Source organism: Hippoglossus hippoglossus, chromosome 9 (genome assembly GCF_009819705.1).
Source record: "Hippoglossus hippoglossus isolate fHipHip1 chromosome 9, fHipHip1.pri, whole genome shotgun sequence".
Lineage (NCBI taxonomy): Eukaryota > Metazoa > Chordata > Actinopteri > Pleuronectiformes > Pleuronectidae > Hippoglossus > Hippoglossus hippoglossus.
Genome location: NC_047159.1, coordinates 3,986,936 through 4,005,244, shown reverse-complemented (window position 1 = coordinate 4,005,244; position 18,309 = coordinate 3,986,936). Strand labels below are relative to the sequence as shown.

General features: G+C 46.6%; 1 protein-coding gene across 2 annotated transcripts in view; it reads left to right on the top strand.

Annotated features, from left to right (window-relative positions):
- The first annotated feature begins 631 nt into the window (after nucleotides 1–631).
- Nucleotides 632–18,309, top strand: part of znrf3 (zinc and ring finger 3) — a 66,421-nt gene continuing 48,743 nt past the window's right edge. The window contains exon 1 of one of the 2 annotated variants that reach the window (XM_034596073.1): nucleotides 632–1,226. In XM_034596073.1, the coding sequence (XP_034451964.1) occupies nucleotides 987–1,226 (240 nt within the window). In that variant the 5' untranslated portion in view covers nucleotides 632–986. The remainder of the gene's footprint in view (nucleotides 1,227–18,309) is intronic. The other variant, XM_034596072.1, reaches the window with a different exon arrangement.

Genomic DNA, 18,309 nt, shown 5'->3' with positions numbered 1-18,309 from the left:
TGGTCAAGTCCTGAATCGTCGCAAAAATAAGACTAAATTTACACAAACTTAACTTAAATGTTTCCACAAACATTGAGAGAGATTTAATAGAGTTTAAAAAAGATAGAAAGATAGATTTATAGATGGATGTATAGATGTATAAATGTATAGATGTATAGATGTATAGATATACAGATAGACAGAAAGAGAGTGCTATAACAAATGCTATAACATACATTTTTTTTTTTATTATTATTTCATTCAAACTGAGATGTTTCAAACATGTACCTTTTGTAATGTGATTGAAAAATTAGCCCGGTTAAGTCCCGCAGCGTCCTGAGGAGGGTAGTGTTTGTTTTAAGGTGGTATGACAGCCTGAAACATGTCAAACTCACACAGAGAGAAGGAGAAGGGCCCCACGGACAGGCGAGGGGCCCCGGCACAAAAAATTAAACTGAATTAACTCAAACTTGAAGATTTCTGGAACAACACAACACCCCCTCCCCCCCACCACACCCCCCTCTCTCCGGTTCCCACCATGCACCCCCCCCCCTGAGTCTCCGCGGTGCCTCCTTAACTGAGCGCTGCCACTTTAGAATGAGGAGAGCGGGTCAGGGGGACCGGTGGGTGGGGATTGAACCCTTTTCACAGAGAGACAGAGAAAAAACTAAAAAAAAATCACGTGTCTGGAGATCAAAGGAGATCCGCTTTGTAGAGGAGGAGGAGGAGGGTGAGAAAGAGAGAGAGAGAGAGAGGGGGAGAGAGAGAGGGAGGGAGGGAGGGAGCAGCCTGTGTGATTGACAAGAGTCGCAGTGGTGAAATAAACACGCGTCGGTCCGGGCGCAGCTTTTATCGCGCAATTCCGACTCTTTCTCCCCGTTTTTTCGTTATTTTTTTGACGCATCGCCCGCAGCGCGCGCAGCAGCTCCGACTCCGCTTCGCCCTCCCGCGACAACAATTCGTCCGCGTGAAATTATGACCCGATCGGCGCAGAACCAGCCGGCAAGATGATGGTTTCGCCGGGGAGAGGCTCGCACCGCGTCCTGCCCGACCCGGTGCTCCTGCTGATCCTGGCGGTGGTCGCCGCCGCGCGCCTCGGTCCCGTCTCCGCCAAGGACACCGCCTTCGTGGAAGTGGTCCTGTTCGAGTCCAGCCCCAATGGAGATTACACCACGTACACGACCGGCTTGCAGGGACGGTTCTCCAAGGCTGGAGCCACGATCAGCGCGGAGGGGGAGATCGTTCAAGTACGTGGAGAAAGTCTTTATTTCGAAAGGGTGGTGGTGGGGAGTTGGGGGGGGGGACTGACAGGCTGCAGGGTCCCGGGCAACGCTGCCTGGACCCCGGGTGTAATTTCACCGAGCTGCCCCTGCGTAAAACTTTTTCCACGGGGGCTCTGGTGTGTGTGCATATAGTGTGTGTGCATGTGTGTGTCTGTGCGCGCGCGTGTGTGTGTATGCGCGTGAGGATGGTACCGAGCATGCAGCATATGCGGTCACAAGATGGCTCCTATCTTGTGGAATTCATTCACAGTGAAAACATGCTCTTGCAGGTTAGTTTGTTGATGTGTGCGGTTCAGCCCGAGCTCTTCTCCCCGTGTTCATCCACGTTAAGCTCCTCCTTTTTAAAAACAACATGCAAACAAACAAACAAACAAGCAAAAATATAAAGTTTACTTCCACCGCCTCATATGAAAAAGTTTGCAAACTTACCCCCCCCCGAGCAGTGACCGGGCTGCAGGCCACTGTCTCCGGGCTCGGGTCGGTTGGATCACCCGGTTCTATGGCGACTTTTTTTGGGGCATTAACTTGGTTTTAAATGCAGAAAAAGTTTGATTTAATGGTGGAAAATGTTTGTTTTCATTCACTGATCCAGAGCCTGTGAACTCTGCTACTGCTTGTTTGTGATGTTGCATGTTTTTACTTTACTGGTTTTTAAAAAATAAATATAACTGAACAAGCAGTCATCATGGAGGCGACCCCCCCCCCCCCTTCCTCTCCTCCTCCACTACCCACCATGTTTTACCTCCTGCCCCCCCCCCCCTCCAAACATGACAAGTGCACTGGACTGGAGCTGCTCACACACAAACCATTGGATTGAGTCACTCCAAATATTCAGCTTTTCTCCAGCGCCAAGTGTTTATTTGAAGTTTTATAATTCTTGCTTAATCTACTTGGCTGCTGCTTGAGAGGCTGCGAGGAGAAGAAAAAAAAAAAATCATGTGCCAGAGATTGAACTATTCATTTCCTGACCTGTGACTCACTCTGTGTGATTTGAAGTGTGTGATGGAGGCACAATGGAGGTAGAGAAAGTGTTGGTATGGTGCTTATGGCTTTGATTTGGACTTATGTGAAAGAAGTTTTGAAACTGAATGTGAAGGTGGGTGCCTGGGCAGGGGGGGGGAAGCGTTTGATCCCCAGGAGATGAAAGTCGAGGTGTCAGTGTGCGAGAACAAAGCCCAAGTGAAGATAGTTGAATTTTTGGGGGGGAGTTTTCATCTTTTCTGTGAAACTATTGAACTCCATGAGACGACTGGTTCATGGTGGGAGGACTGGTTTCATCGAGGGGCAGGGTTGAGGGGGTGGGGGGTGTTTACAGGCTGCAAATACTCAATTTTGAGTTTTTGTTTTGCGTCGTGTTTGCAGGAAACAACTTCGCTGTAGCACCTCAGCAGCTCTCTACCACGAGGCGTCTTGTGCAGCGTGTAAAGTCGCTGACTCATTTGCACGTTTGTATTTTCTGACTTCACTCGGCGAGCAGCATCCCTCGCCGCTCTGCAACAATGGCCGCCCGCATCAGCTGCATCTTTTCCGTACACAACCGCTGTTTTTTTTTCTGTCTTCCCCCTAAAAACTCTTACTTCGACAGAAAGATGATTCGTGGGGATCAAATTAGGGGAAACTCGGCACAAAAATGGCCCCTGTTTATACACAGTGACGGCCATTCGGCGCCACTTGGTAACCACACAGAAATGTCGGACCTCAGCTTTACATCGAAAAACCACATCTATTTAGGTTTGCTTTCTTTGCTAACATAGCTTCTGACCACTTAGAGGCAGCTTATATTTTGTCAGGCTATAATGAGGGGCAGTTTGTCCAGCGCAGCGTGCTATCTTGAATCTCTTACAGCGGATATTCCACCAAAGATTTGTGAAAGCTGAAACTGACAACAAACGTAAACCAAACAACCTGAAGAGTATAATTTTAATCCGGTATCACAATCCCCCACTTGCAAATTCTATACTTGTGAAATAACATTGCAGTAATGTGTTGGGAAATTGCTGCGGTGTTGTAACGGATATAGTTTTACTCTGGATTTGGGTTGAGGATGAATATTTAGGTCCTGGTGCGTCGGGTTGTCCGCACTGACCTCGGCGAGCGTTGCACTTGTCTACGTTCTGCTCTAAAGCTTTGAGCTCTGTGAATAGGGCCCTTGATTTGGTCGGTCTGAGGTTTATGGGGCCTTCTAGTTCTCACTTCTGCTGTTTGGACAGAGCCCTGAGGGGTTTGCGTTACCATGTGTGTACAGTAGTGACCAGACCTCAGCAGGTACAGGTTCACATACAGGGGAAACGGGGGGGGGCCTGGCAGTGTTCCTGAGCAAAGACCTGACCGCAATCGCTGCTCATAACACTCCCAGCTCGCTTTTGCTAATTCCCCAAAGCTAACACCCGCTCAGCGCTGCCTGAAGAGTGCAAAAAGTGGCACATGCTGTCGGGGCCAAAAATAATAAATTAAGTTAATTTGCTTCTCGCTCTGCTGTAAGAGGGAGAGTGGGGGGGCATGATGATGAAGATCTGGCCACTGTGCCAAACCCAAGGCTTCCCAAGCCCGTTCTCCTATTGCTCCAGTTTGACTTTGTAACAGCAGAGCAATCAACATGTCCTTAAATCAATCTGTCAACAAATAAGGTGGAGTGTGCATTGAGAGACATTTCCCTAAGTCGACTTAAAGCGTGTATTTATAGCAGCGGCAGTTGTTTGCCTCCTGGCGGTCGGAGCACTGCAGGTTGACCGTCCTGCCGGCTTCTTAATTGTATTCACCTCTTGCTCCAGATCGAAATCCTTACTGATTAGCCTGGGATAATGAAAATGTCATGGTAAAATGAAAAAGGCCCAGATAAGTGAACTCTCCAGTGAACAAGGCAATGCTTTGTTTTCATATTTCACGCTGCGTGAAAGGTGACGATTGTCCCGCGTTACCTCCCCACACATTAGCAGCGTTAGACTTGCGTTAAGCCTGTTAGCCGGGGCAACAGTGGCATGACCACATCATCCCCTGATTGAGTCGCTCAGGTGTAAACACGGACACCGGCTTTGGCATTGGTTGACGAGCTGATGCTTAACAGAACGAAAGCTCTCTACCTCCAGATGAACTGATAATCTCATTTCACCGATGGCCTAATTGGGCAGTCAGACCACTCGTCGACATATTTCTTCACATTCACATCGTTGTTGACGATGCTCACGAGCGCTCGCCAGATCCGAACGCAAACGACGCGAAGGGGGAAACGCCATCTGCTCCGCATCATTCTCCATTATCTCTCCGACGCCAAATCGTCTTTCCTGTAGCGAGATGAGCTGTGATGCACCGCGTGACCGCACATCTGCCTCTGATTTCCAGCGGGCCCACGCTGTCAGCATGTGAGTGAGGAGCGGAGGCAGGGACGTGGCAGGGGCACCGAGAGGACCAGATGGAACTCATAGCGTAGTCGGCCAGAACCAGAGGGAATATAATGTGGCTTTTACCTACTTCCTCTCTATAGAGACACGGAGCATCCCCCTGAATCCAGCATCAGGAAGAAGACACTACAGCGGAGCCCATGAGCTGTTTCACCTCTGAATTCCATCTCCACGTGCATGACGTTCCAGTAACCGTAGAAGGGGAGACTTCATGGTGTGGTTGTTGGAGGAGCTGGTTTTTTTTTCTGACTGGATGTGCAGGGGGAAAGTGGCGGTTTTGAGCTAAGACAACGATGAGCTTAAATACTGGAGCTCCTACCTTGGTGCTGGCAGGAGTTGTGTCGCGCTGCATTTAGACTATAATGAGAGCTTTAGTGGTTTAAGGCATCCAGCGCGCTTTCTCACCACAGGCTGGAAACCCCAAGAGGCCATAATGGGCCGGTCCCAGACGGGAGGTGCCAGGGACCGGGCCACTCCCAGCGCCAAAGCAACAGTAGCAGTACACAAACGCTGGTTTAAAAGGTTAAAAGTGCTGCTCCCTACTTTTTTCCATTTATTGGCTTGGCGGTTGCAGCTGTATTTTAAGTGCTATCGTCTCTTAACCGCCACCCTGTTTCACTTTCATGTCCCAGCCAAAGTAATTTGAGGCTACGTTTCTCCCCTTTTTCGGAATAGAACAGACTAAACTGTTTTTCTCTTTCTCTTGCTTAACACCCCCCCCCCCCCCCCCCCCCCCTCCCACCCACACACACACTGTCACCCCCCACCACCAGTCTGCGCTTTCTGAAGCAGCCAAAATTTGTCATGCCTGCTTTACTGCATGAAAATGACTTCAAATGATGATTACACTATTTCTAAAACAACGTGCACTGATGAATTGCCACCGCGCTCCCTGGCAAACTGTGTTGGGTACTGTTCTTCCTTTTGTTCTCGTAATTTCTTTGTCAATCTGCCGATAAAGGTTTGAAATGTCCACAAACTCCATCTAGGGTTGTGATTCTTTAATCATTAATCTAGAGTGTGTTTTGTTTTTTAGATTTTTTTCATCTTTACACCGAGAAATAGTCAAAAAAGGCAAATTTCCAGATCAGGTCTTGAAATGTCTTTTTTTTAATTTAAACAATTGATAAACCCAAATGCAGTGATCACAAAAAATAGCTCAAAAATCTATATCTGCCATTCCTACTTGCAATGATGATGGATTTCTGTCGATGGACTGATGGATTTTTCTTATCGTCAATACTTATAGACACGGTGTCACAGCAGATATGTGAAAACCTGAAAATATAAATCCATGACTATAATTTAGGATTCTATTTTTAGCCGTTCTCTAAAACACTGATTGCCGGCAGTGAGCATTCAGGTGCGAGTTAATCTTAAAGCACCTAACTCGCTCTTCGATCTCCTGGTTCCTGTCCAGACTTCTTTTAATTGGCCCACTCTGTCTCCTGAACCAGCAGCCCCTGCTTCCTCTCCTGCCCCTGGCTCTTTTACGCTTGTCTCCCCCTGTGAGTTTCGCCTCTCATTCCTACTCGCTGCACAGCTCCACCTGGAACAAGTGCATGTTGGTACTGGTGGCCCCAGTAGCTATGTTAGTTTCCACTGGGCTGAGTGGCTGAGCTGATCTTTGATGTTCCACCCTGAGAGAGATTATCAGTCAGCGCCGGTGCTCCGAGCTGCTGTCTCCTCAGTATGCCGACCTCTCCCAGAGGAACCCTATCCCCCCGCGTCGTTCTCCTCCTGATCTGCTATTGATTATGTGTCCGAACCCATTTGTATGAATGTCTTTTGTTTGTCCTCTGCTTTACGCTCCATCGATGGGGAAATGTTAATTCAGCTCTGCCCCGGGGCCGTGATCTTTCTATGATGAGCTCTGGGAAATGCACGATAACAGGATGTCACTTCTTCACAGGTGAAAATTAAATTTTTGAAGCATATTCGTCACAAGTCAAAGATGGAGAAGGGTCCGGAGGGGCTATTTTCACTTTGTGAATAGCCGCTGGTGTTCCAGTCTGCGTTTGATGAGACAACGCTGAAAGGCCCGGTCCATCCCGTCAGCCCACATTTTTATCCACTGACACAGAGGGTCTGCAAAACAAAGGCTAAGGGGTCGAGGGTTATGAAATGACAATGCTCACAGTGGCTCATCCAGGGAGAGGCATGCTTTGTTGTTTTCCAGGAATGTGCTGACTAACCGTGGAAGGCCACAACGCCAGCCTCCCCCTTTTGTTGTACTTTTTTGCCCAATAGACTCGGAAAGTAGCTGCGCAGGGAGTCCATCTCTCTTTGAGGACTGCAATCCATCTGCCTCCTTCTCCTACCACTCAATGTACTCATGTCTTTGTGTTCTCGATCCTCTGAACTCCCTGCGTTTTGTGTTGTTGAAATCAGACGTCTCATCACAGATCTGTCCCACTCACCCATGTGCAAGAACACGGGGTTCAGAGATCTTTCTCTTGTGCTCATCCGCAGGTCAAGATCAGCCTCAGTTGTTCGGAAAAACTAAATGTTGTTGTCAGTAAGGATCCTGCCCCTCTTGTCATTTTGATTCATACTAATATGTTTCAGGCCTAGTTTCAGTTTCTCTGGCTATTGTTCAAGGAAGCCATTACTGGTTCTGTGCACATGATCACCCCCGACCCAATGCATCATATTAATGTGGTGAGGGTTCTTCTGACAGGTCCTCTGTCAGAAACCTTTCCATTTTTCTTTTCTGCTGCCTTTGTTTCCCTTAATGGATTCCTACACAACCGTGGCAAAGGTCATTTACAGCGGTGCCAGATGGGGACAAATCAGTTTCAGGTGGAAGCTCTGACCCTATCGTGTTCATTTCTGCCCTTACCCTCTCATCCCAGACCAGTTTCTGGAGCCTCCTTATGTGTGGGCAGATAGTTCGGCTCCAGTAAAGAGGACAATCCAGGCTGGAACACAATGGGGCCGGGGGTATGATGGATTGGGCTCGCTCGGTCAGATGGGAACAAGCTGGGTTATCTGTGGATTCTTTTTTATTTCTGGCAGTGCTGCATGTCTTCTGGCTCTGCAGTAAAGATATATCACTGCATCTTCCCACCTCCTACTCTTCCTGTTGGTGCGCCCTAGATTTCTGAAATGAAAAATTGTCTTTCTTCTCATGCCTCCCAAGCAACAGAGGTGGACTGAATATATTGGGGACACAGTTTTTCTTTTGTTCTCTGTTTTCTGTCTCGTTTGTCAAGCGACTATTCTCACAATGTTAAATATTTATTTTTGAAGGGTAGCTCATTGTGTGAAGTGTAGTTGCAACCAAGGCTACGCTGAGTCACTAACCTTCGCCAATACATTCTGATTGGAAAAATGTGTTATTTGCCCCCTGGTGGCTGCCTACAATATAGGTCAAAAAACCGTAAGGATTGCTCTTTTATTCATAATCAGGTGCATTTTTTTGGTTTTAATTAGTTATTTGATGCAAGGGGGTGTGGCGATGGCTGAGATTGACTCGTGATTTGTTGTTTGGGTGTATTGGTACCACGATACTACTGCTTCAAATGACATCACAATAGCAAGATGTCCGTGTCCATAACTGGAATATTTTGGCCTCACTTTTTGGACATTGGGAGACGCATCGTCCATTTTTATATACAGTCATTGCACAAATCCCACGGGGTCAGGTGTAAATTTTTCTTTTATGACTCTACAAATATAGTACAGTCACTGACACACCATGGCAATAAAAACTCTGTAGTAAAGCCCAGGGCTTTGATAAAACCTCCACAGCTCCTCCTGTCCTTCCCCTGGACCCCTGTCGACAGCTTAGGCCATGCTGCCTCCCTCTCCAGGCCCTGGACCCTGAACTGGGAGGGGCCTGCAGGGCTGGGTGAATAGCTGCCGGGAGTCGTGCTGCGGGTGTAAACCACATGAATGTGCCGCCTGAGCAGATAGGATCAGGCGATGCAGGGAGGCCAGGGAGGCCTCGACGCGCAGCACAGCTCCACGCGCTAACATCAAAGCCAGCGCTGAAGGGGGTGGAGGAGGGGAGAGAGAGTGAGTGAGCGAGGGCTGGGCCAAACTCTTCAAAGGCCTCTCTGACTAATGCCGGCCCTGATATGCAGCGCTGCAAAACTCAGTGATGATGTAATTGTAGACCTTCGAGCTAAATCCGCTCCCATACAAATAAAGGTGGAGGTGTTGCCTTGCACAAGCACTGAGAGAAAAAAAAAAATACTCCGAGTGTTTGATTGAACCCAGAGTGTTTAGAGCCGGCCAAAGTGTTAGGTCACCTCCTGCCGCTCTGCTCAGATCCTGCTGGGGAAAAAAAAATACTTTATTTACATTTTTGATGGAAGTCTTGGAACAAGAAACAATTTTTATCTGATTCCAGCAGATATTCTAATCTGCTGGGGCGTTGGTAGAGTACACAACAGGTGGAACAGAGTTGACTCTGTTATTTGTAAAGTTTATACAAGGCCTGTGTGTCTGTGTGTGTGTGTGAGAGAGAGGACTGTGCACATGCACTTGTAATGTGTGTTAAACCAAGCGTGACCAGGGATCCTTTCAAAGTGCCCCCATGATCATCGGGCTGATAACTCATTGACAGCTCCCATGACAGCTGAAAGACGCACACTTCAGGAATCTACCTCGTTTTGCGAGCGCACATCACTAATTCCCTATTGTTGAGTTTATACGCCAAAGGTTATTTGCGTGCCTCTGATTGAAGTTCTCCTCGCCCTTGTTTTTGTAATCGCGCGGCCCATTGATGTTAAATTAGCAGTAAACAGCTGCACTTTTATTTATTTGGAGTTCATGCAGAGGTCGGGCTTTTAACTCCTGCATCCTGGGTCGGACTCGGAAGTCGGGGCTGCGGCACAAAGCCTTTGTTGCTGCTTGTAAAGAAGAGACCTGCTTGTTTCCAGCTTGTAGACGATAGTAATTCATGACTATCACAGGACCAGTCCGGACTAATTGCTGAACTTTAATGGATTTGAGACAAAACACAATTCATACCAAAGTCTTTATCCATGCAAATAATTCTTATCTTCATCAGTTCACCTTTTGACTCGGTTTTCAGAATCGCTTTGGCTGTGGAATGTCAAATAAAAATGCCTCAAAGAAATGTCAATGAATTCATCTACTTAGTTATTAGGTTATTATCAGAGTAGTCGAGTAACTTCATCTTCCAAATCATGCAGAAACCATTGACTCACTGCAGTGGAATGACTTAGCAAGGAGCATTGTCCACGTTCTACAGTTGGCAATTATTTTAATAGCTTCAATTCATACTTTTTAAAGGATTAAGCCTGTTTTAATTTTTGTCCTGTTTTTTTCCTCTGGCCTGTTTGCTCTGGAGCGATCCAGCCATTTTAAAAACATTTAATTACACTGCATTAAAACACAGGAACCTGTTCCTGGCGCAGAGATTCATCACTGAATATTCTGCGAAGCATTGTGAACACACAGAATCAGAGACGGCAGTTTCATACTGGTCCACTGCGAGGTAACAATTGCATCGCCTCTATTTCCGTCAGTGTGCAGGTGCACTACACCTCTGAAGTGCTGCCGTCGGGTGAAAACTGTAATTAGACTTCATGCTGGGGATACGATGCTTTCCAAAGCTTCCAGCCACAGATATTCTACAAAACACAGTGGGAGACCATACACAATGTACCAAAACCACTGAAGGACAGCAGTGATACAGGCTGTTCTCTTTATGTGGAACTATTTAAAGTATCTACATTTGATTTTTCTAATTTCAATGTCAAAAGATTTTTACCACTCTTTGCACCCTGCAGATGTAATATTGTGAAGTAGATTGGCACTCAGTAGAGCTCACACCTCCGCACAGGCCCAATAGTTTCCTTAAATTCAATCAAGCTGCACCAGATTGCAGACACATAAATTATTCCCTGGTTTGGTGGAACTGTTAAAAGAAGAAGAAATAGAACGTCCTGTCTCGCAATGTTAACCAAAGGAAAAAGAAATCATGCCAACATTTCATGGCTTCTGTCTTGGTCCCTGTCACATCCAAAGTTTCTAGGTGATCTGATCAGTAGTTTTGCGTAATCCTGCTGACAAACACGTACACGGACAGAAAGGTAAATCTAGATATAGGAGTAGGACTCCGTCTATATTCGCTATGTAAAGGAGTCAGAACTGTTCTCGTTGTTTTACCATAGAAGAAAACAATATTTTATACACGGTAAATGTCTTAGATCTAAAAGTGTAACTGGCTTAGCGATGTCTGGACGGTACCTGTGAAGACTGTGGTCAATTAGGTGAATGGATATGACATTTTCTTTCATGCAAATTGTGTGCAAAGCTTTTAAGTCCTGGTACGGCACCCCCCCAGCCCCCTCCCTGGCTCAATGTGAACCTGACTGTGCATGAAAAGGTCAGGACAATTACTCCTGGCCAGCTGTGTCCGTCTCTGTCCCCTTGCGATCCATCTGTTGACCTCTCATTGCCCCTGCATGTTGCTGTCATAAGAAGAATGTCAAGGTATTTTCTTTTTCCCAGCATACATTATTCTAAAGCTTTGACTACAGGTAATAATATTAGGGAAACATGGGAAGGAACCATCAGTTTTCATCAGAGTGTGAGATGGAGCGCATCACTATTTGGGTCAATGTGCTTCCTCCGTCTCGCCCCCTCTCGCATGTTTATCCTGATTTGTCCCTCTGTCTCTGCAAAAGCGGCACTTTAGATTTTAGCTATTTTAAAAAGGGCACTGAGGAGATCTCGGCTATTCTTTGCTTGGCAGTTGTTGGTGCAGTTTGTCTAAACACACTTGGCTCGCTAATGATAACTTGTCCTAGGACATGTCAAGAAGTCTCGTTTCTTCGGATGCTGTTTTGAGAGAAATGAGAGATCGAGCGGGAGAAGTTGACAAGGACAGAAAAAGAGGGGCCAATGCAGCCTTTTGCTTTTCTGTCTGCATCCCACAGGCATGTGACAAAGTCAAATTGTCACCCCCGGGGGGGACATGCATCCCGCAGGCATTTCGAAGTAAAGACGTCCGAGGAAATGTGCCTCCGAGATTTGAATGGTGACCCCGACCATCCAGTTTGAGCCTCTGTTCTTTCACATAGAACAGATGCAGGAGGATTTGTACATTGAACATTTATTCATACAAAAGATGAAGCTCAAACTGATTTTTGATTGAAGCATCATTAAAGGAATAGTTTGTAATTTGGAGAAATTAGCTTTTTTTTCTTTGTTGCCCAAAGTTTGATGGAAAGTGTTGCAGAGTTCGATGCCGCTCTAATATTTGGTCATTAATTATGAAGCTACGGCCATTAGACCATCCTGATATGTTCAGTCATGACTCAACTACCAGCGGTGAAGGTGTAAAGCATCAGTAGCAGTTGTTCCTGGTTTGAAGTGTTTTCTAGAATGATCTACGTAACCAATCCGCTTCTTACACCTTGTGTTTTCAGGTGCTAGTATGGACGTGGATTATTACGCCCCTGTGGACTGAGATCGTTTTTTAAGTTGTAAACCATTTCAAATCAAAAACCTAGTTTTGAGGATGTAGCCAAAGGCCGTCGAACAGAGGGTTCATCCCCAGACTTTGCAGGAAAGGACGTAACGGCATCACTTGCACGTGACGCAGGTATGAGCTTCAGCAAAATGTTTTATTGTGAAGTGATAAATCGCAGCTTTGTTTTCTTGACACGTGGAGCTCACGTGGCTGCAAGCTCCACATATTCCTGTTAGCGTTCAACACTCGGCTACGGCAGATCAGTAATTCAAATCAGAGGCGATATAATATTAACAAAGTATTGACGAAGCTGAATCTGAACCCTCTTCTCTCACTAATCAGAACCCGTCTGAGGAAACTGAAAATGTTGTGCTACACAACAGATGAGTCAGTCCAGTTGCTCTAATGGTTTCCAGTAAAAGAATCTGCTATAGATCTGCTCAGAAACGCAGCTAATTGGATTTTATAGTAATGGCTGTAAAACACTTCACGGATGTTTTCTTTTGCACAGCTACCAAAATGCTGAAAAACACTTTTACAATAACTTTTCTTTCTCTGCTGCAGCCCTTATGAACATTTTGTGATTCGATTCTACACCAGACCATCCTTTTGCCTTTCACCCATTTCCTATTGGCAACCACATGTAGCATATTTGGGTCAGCGTTTCTGCAGCATGGCCCCGAGCTAATCTCACGGACGGAGGATTTGGTAAGCTACTGATGCGTACATTCGTCATAATTATTGTTTTGCAGAAGCCGGAGTTAGAATTGTCCGGGCAACGGCAAAGCTTCAGGATTCAAATTAGAGTGTGGGATTGAGCTTTAAGGTTGTGGAGAAGGGCTGTTTTCTGTTTTTCAGTTATTGCATCTAAAAAATAAAAAAAAAAAGCACTTCCTTCATTTTGCCCCTTGTTGGCTGGTCTGGATTTTGCGGATCTATTATTAGCTGGAGTTGTCATGGTGCATGTGTTCTCTCCTGAGTTGAGGTGACATGGGAGAAAGGTGAGGAAATCCCCTGAGCACACACCGTGTTCTGTTCTCCGACATGAAAACAAGACGACACACAAAGCATTTCAGTCGCTGATAACTGCAGCACAACCAATCACAATACGGGGAATGCAAGTACATTTCTCTCTCTCTCTCTCTTTCTCTCTCGTCGTTCCTTCCCTCCCTTTCATAAATTCTTTCTCGCTGTTTTCCTGCTCTCGTTCTTTCTCTGTATTCTCTCTAAGCATGTGAGGGGGGGGAAGGGAGGGAGGGGGGCGGGAGGGTATAAATGTGAGACCACACATGCTGTGTCAATGTTTGCTGGAATAATTAGAGACAATGTGGGCCAATAACGGGAGGAGTGCAGTAACCTGAACTCACTTTGTTCTGCCCCGGCAGCAGCACAAAAGCCATTCACAGATGCACAGATCCGTGGGCTCGGAGCAGGAGCGACTGCACTTTTAGCCGGCGCGGCGCTCAGCTCCGAGGATCCACAGGAGAAAACGTGCTGCTTCCTGTCGAACCTGGACAGTCCGCTCGCCTCTTGCAGCGTTGTCTCGGCTCAAAGTGATGTCCATGTCAGTCTGAAGGCCTTTTTTTTTTCTTTCTTAAGCGCTGCCTGTACATCCCTGCTGCCACCCACCCCTACCCCCTTGTCACCCTCCGCAGTCGACCAACACATGGCCCTGGCTTTGAGGGCCCTCTTTAACGAGAGGATATCCGGCCGCTCGGTATGCAAAGAGCCTGTGGATTCCTGACACGAGTGCTGCAGCTCGACTCAGAGGTGACTTTCAGTGTAGACAGACAACTGTTGGATTAGCAGGGCACTTTGCGTTGACTCCGAGCCAATGGGTGGAAGCCCGGCCAGGAGCAGGGCGTACTTGGTCAAATGCGGGCTAATAGATTCTTTTGAGCTATATATATATATTAGATTACATTTTAAGTATTCCAATGCTGCTTGGGCCCAGCACGACTTAAAGAAAGCAGAGCAGAAAGCTGCAGGGTTGTTTTGTCCAAAGAGTAGTTCTAGATACAGTAATGGAAATGACTGACTCTGATTCCTGCACTTCATCATAAGATTACTGTCTCTAATGGAGGGACAGAAATCTGAGCACACGCCTAAAGATCCTCAAACAATGCACGCTAAATGTCGGCTAAGCCGCGGGTGTTTTCCCTGGCCGTGGCAGAGCGACCCGCGCTCACACCCCTGGGCGGACCAACTGGTTTGTCCCCTCCGGTGTCCATCTTGAAAGGGGACACCGCTATGGGATGCATACATCCCCCTGGAGGTCGGCGGAGTCATTGTGGCACCTGTCCCTTCCACTCTCAGGCCCCGTGTCAACAGCTCAGATTTATTTACATTCACTCTTGTTTTCCAGAGAACTGAACTGGAAACGGCAGACGCTCGGTTTTGTGTGTTTCTGCCAGTTTGTCAGTTGACGACGGGGTTTGTGATTTGCTGCAGGATTATGTCTGTTGTCTATTGTGACAAGTTCCATGATTTCACAAGATACTGTCACTGCCCTGTTTTAAACAGGTTTAAGTGGAGCAGATGTTTTGGAGCCAGCAGCAGCTTGAAAGTTTTCAATATTAAGCTCTTGCAGAGGAAGAACTACAAAGTACTGTAACTTTTTTATGTTGTCATGGGAACTTATTTCTTTAACAAAACCACATGCATCCTATATCTCCCTTTATATTATATATATTACATATATTTTTAAAGTTAATACAGTGAATGGATGTATTTTCCCCCAGGAATAACTCGTCCTTGAACTCTTTGGATATTTATATTTATTGTTCAGTTCTGTTTGACAGAACCTCCTCCTCTTCTCCACATTTCTTTTGCCCGGGGGTAAACAGCAGTTTTCATTTTCTTTAATCATTTTCAGATTCTCTCTCTCTCTCTCTCTCTCTCTCGTTCTGCCTTCTCATCTCTCACCCCTTCCTCTCTCTCATCTCCTCCTCCACCACCCCTCCTCTTCCTCCTCCTCCCCCTCTATCTCTATCTCTCTCCCTCTCCTCCCTCTCCACCGGGCCGATGTTCTGTTCTGGGCTCCTGGTTGCAGCGCGTTCCTCGCCGCAGCTTGTGTTTCCTCTTATCTGCTGTTCTTTTTATCAGTGGCCGCCACACAAGCCCAAGAGCGGAGGAGGGGAGGGGGGGTGGGTAGGCTGGCAGGTGAGGGTGGAGGGGTTGTGGGGGCAGCTGATGCTATCAGCAGGTGGAGATTTCACCACCAAGTTCAGGGGCCCTGTGCGGCCACAGGAGGATCCGAGCGGAAGGGTCTGACATGGGCGCAACACCGTGAACTCTGTACAACTTATACACACGTCTTTTTAGTTTTACTTTTTCTGCAACACACTTCAGAGTTTTCTTGTCAAAGCAGTTCTCGTGCTTTTCGCCCTCAGCCACATTCAACAGCTGAATGTTGTGTCTCAGTGTTTTGGAACAATGTGGCCCTGGTTGTCTAAGTGCATTTGTGTTTTAATGATGCAAAATGAGTTCCATGATGTGCTGATGGCTGTTTTGAATGTTATCACTTTGAAAATTCCCCCTTAGCATATTCCCAATGATCTTCAACCCAGAGACACGAAACCACGGAAAAACGATTCAGCAAAACTTTTAAAAAGTCCAGACTTAACACTGTCTTAAAATGTCTTCACGCTGTTGTCGTACAGGTTATGTTGATGGATATGAAATGATTATTTCAAGTTAAAGGCTGATGTATGCACCTGAGGGAAGGTTGGTTGGTTTTATGGGCACTTCTTCATTGTCTCTGCACAATACATAAGCAAAGTGTTGATATGAACTTTTGTTATGTTGCTAAGATTATATATTGATAGTTATTGTTATCCTTTCAACACCCAGCCTTAATGTATGTCACTACGTAGCAATCAATTCCAAAACCTGCTTGCTTGTAGCAGAGCGGTGCGATGTCATGCGAGGTCCCTGCAGCGCAGACGAATCCCTGACTTGAAGGGAACGAGGAGCAGAGATGCTGCTGGTGAGAGGACGCAGGGTAAACCAAAAGCACGGGCTCACAAAAATGATATCGCTGGTGGATATCTGGATGCCTGGGATGCCTCGGATGGCTGCTGTACACTTTTGGCTTTGTCTTTGCAGGGATGAATAGAGGCCTCTGTGGTAGTGATGACAGGCCTCTCCGGGCTGGGCCCTGGCAGGCTGGCAGATTAGGTGCAGGAGGTCGGGAGACTTCAGGTCTCTCATAGGGGCAGAGGCCCGACAGGAGATGCTGGTCGTCCTAGTTCTGCCGACAAAAGACGCTCTGTTCTCCGCCTGTATGACCGGGCTCTTGTTGTTGTGACACGGCAGGAACACTCAAAAACACACAGGTTTGGGTGGAAGACAAGGGTCTGCAGCACCAACTGGTTCCTCCTCCTGTGTTTGGATGTTTTGACACCGTCATGGGGTGAGATGGGTAATTGGTTTGCAGATGGAGGATTTTCTGTGGATTTGAATTTTGACCAGTATTTGTTGATGCTCATATGATGGAGGCCTTAACAATAACAGTGATGTAGAAGAACCCCAACCGGCATACTCGCGTATTAAGACAGCCTGGTTGTCGTTGCAGTCGCCTGTACATGCTGATCATAGGATTTAAGGGGGGTTTCTCAAACATTGTTGCTGCTGTGGACTGAAATGATCAGGGGGGCCTCCTCTCAGCTGGGGCCCCCAGGCATTTGTGTGGTTTGCCTACCCTGTTGCAACACCCCTGTTTCAAGGATGTATCCACCATATTAATGAATAGCCCTCTAACACTAGAGGATATTTGGAAGAAAAATAATCCACAAAACAGTAAAAGCATCCAAAAATGTATTTCAATCACATAGTATTGTATTAGATGGTAAGTGCTCACGACACTTGAACAAACATTTGATTGATGTAAGGTTTGTTTTGCCTTTTTATGCTGTTTTCATGCGTCATGCTCACCTAGTGAGGTACAGGCGGGCGCCCGAGAGTTTTCATCATCCCTTATTCTGCTCTAATACAGCACCACAAAGCTGGCCAAGACAAACGTGAGGTAAACGCACAGCTCACTGGACTGTGTGACTCGCGCTGCTGCCTGCGAGCAGCACGCCCCCGGGGGACTTTAATGGCAGAGGCGAGCTGTGGTCTTTTCATGTTTTCTGAATTATTAAACGAAAACAAGGAGAAGTCGTAAATGGTCCAAGGCCGAGATGGGGCTTCCACATGCGATGCCCGAGGAGCAGGAGTTCTCCCAGACCCTTCACATGCCCTCCAAGTTTATCCCGATCGCCCCTCTTGAAGATTCACAGAGCCTCTTTGATCCGTGTGCTGTCCTCCCAGCTGGGAGGCCAGGGGATGCGAGCAGCCCCTTTGGTCTCTCATTTCAAGTCACACATTCTTTCCTTAAGGACCCAGAGGTCTCGACCCTCCGTTGCAATGGAATTTCATATGCAAAAATAGGCCAGACTTGCCCGGCTATTTGAATATGCACTCATCCGCTTTTAGCATTCATCATCCTCAGAATTCGGTATTCATCTTCAAGGAGTCATGGTGAGACATGTTAATTTTGGCTGAAGCTGCAACAGACAGACCTTCCCTGACCCTTCATCTTCCTCTGTCCTTTTGATATCTTCATCACGCTGATTATGAGTTTCAAAAGGGTCTGTATTGCCTATCAAAGAGACAAAGTCCTCTGCTGTTTCAATACAAACATGGTGGCGGAGGCCTCGAGTAAAATGCCCCATGCAGACGGGGTTTTAAAAATAAAGCACATAATCACACTGCAGTATAAATCAGCTCAAAGCCACGTTATTAATACGAGGCTCTTAAATAGATTGTGAGTTCTGCTACATCGCATGACTCATATTTATTGTCATACAATTTGCCAAATCTGCAAATTCCTGCACGCTCAATGTTTTAGCTTTGGGAGAAAACTGTAGTTTGCATTTTTGTGACATCCTGTCTCAATTACAGTAACTTTGCATCGTATTCCCAGCTTCTTTCTGTCTCCAGAGGCTGCGTTTACCACGGCTGTCCTTTTTTTATTTTTCAGAGGAAGGCTTGCAACCTGCAATCCTCTTAGATATGGAGCCAAACGCCCCAGAGGTTACAGCCAGCTAAGTGGTTCCTTGTTTCTAATAAAAAACAAATCAAATAACATGGAACCCTGGAGGTTTATAACACTTGAGTCATGAACTCTTGGGCAGATAAGTCTTTTCCAAAT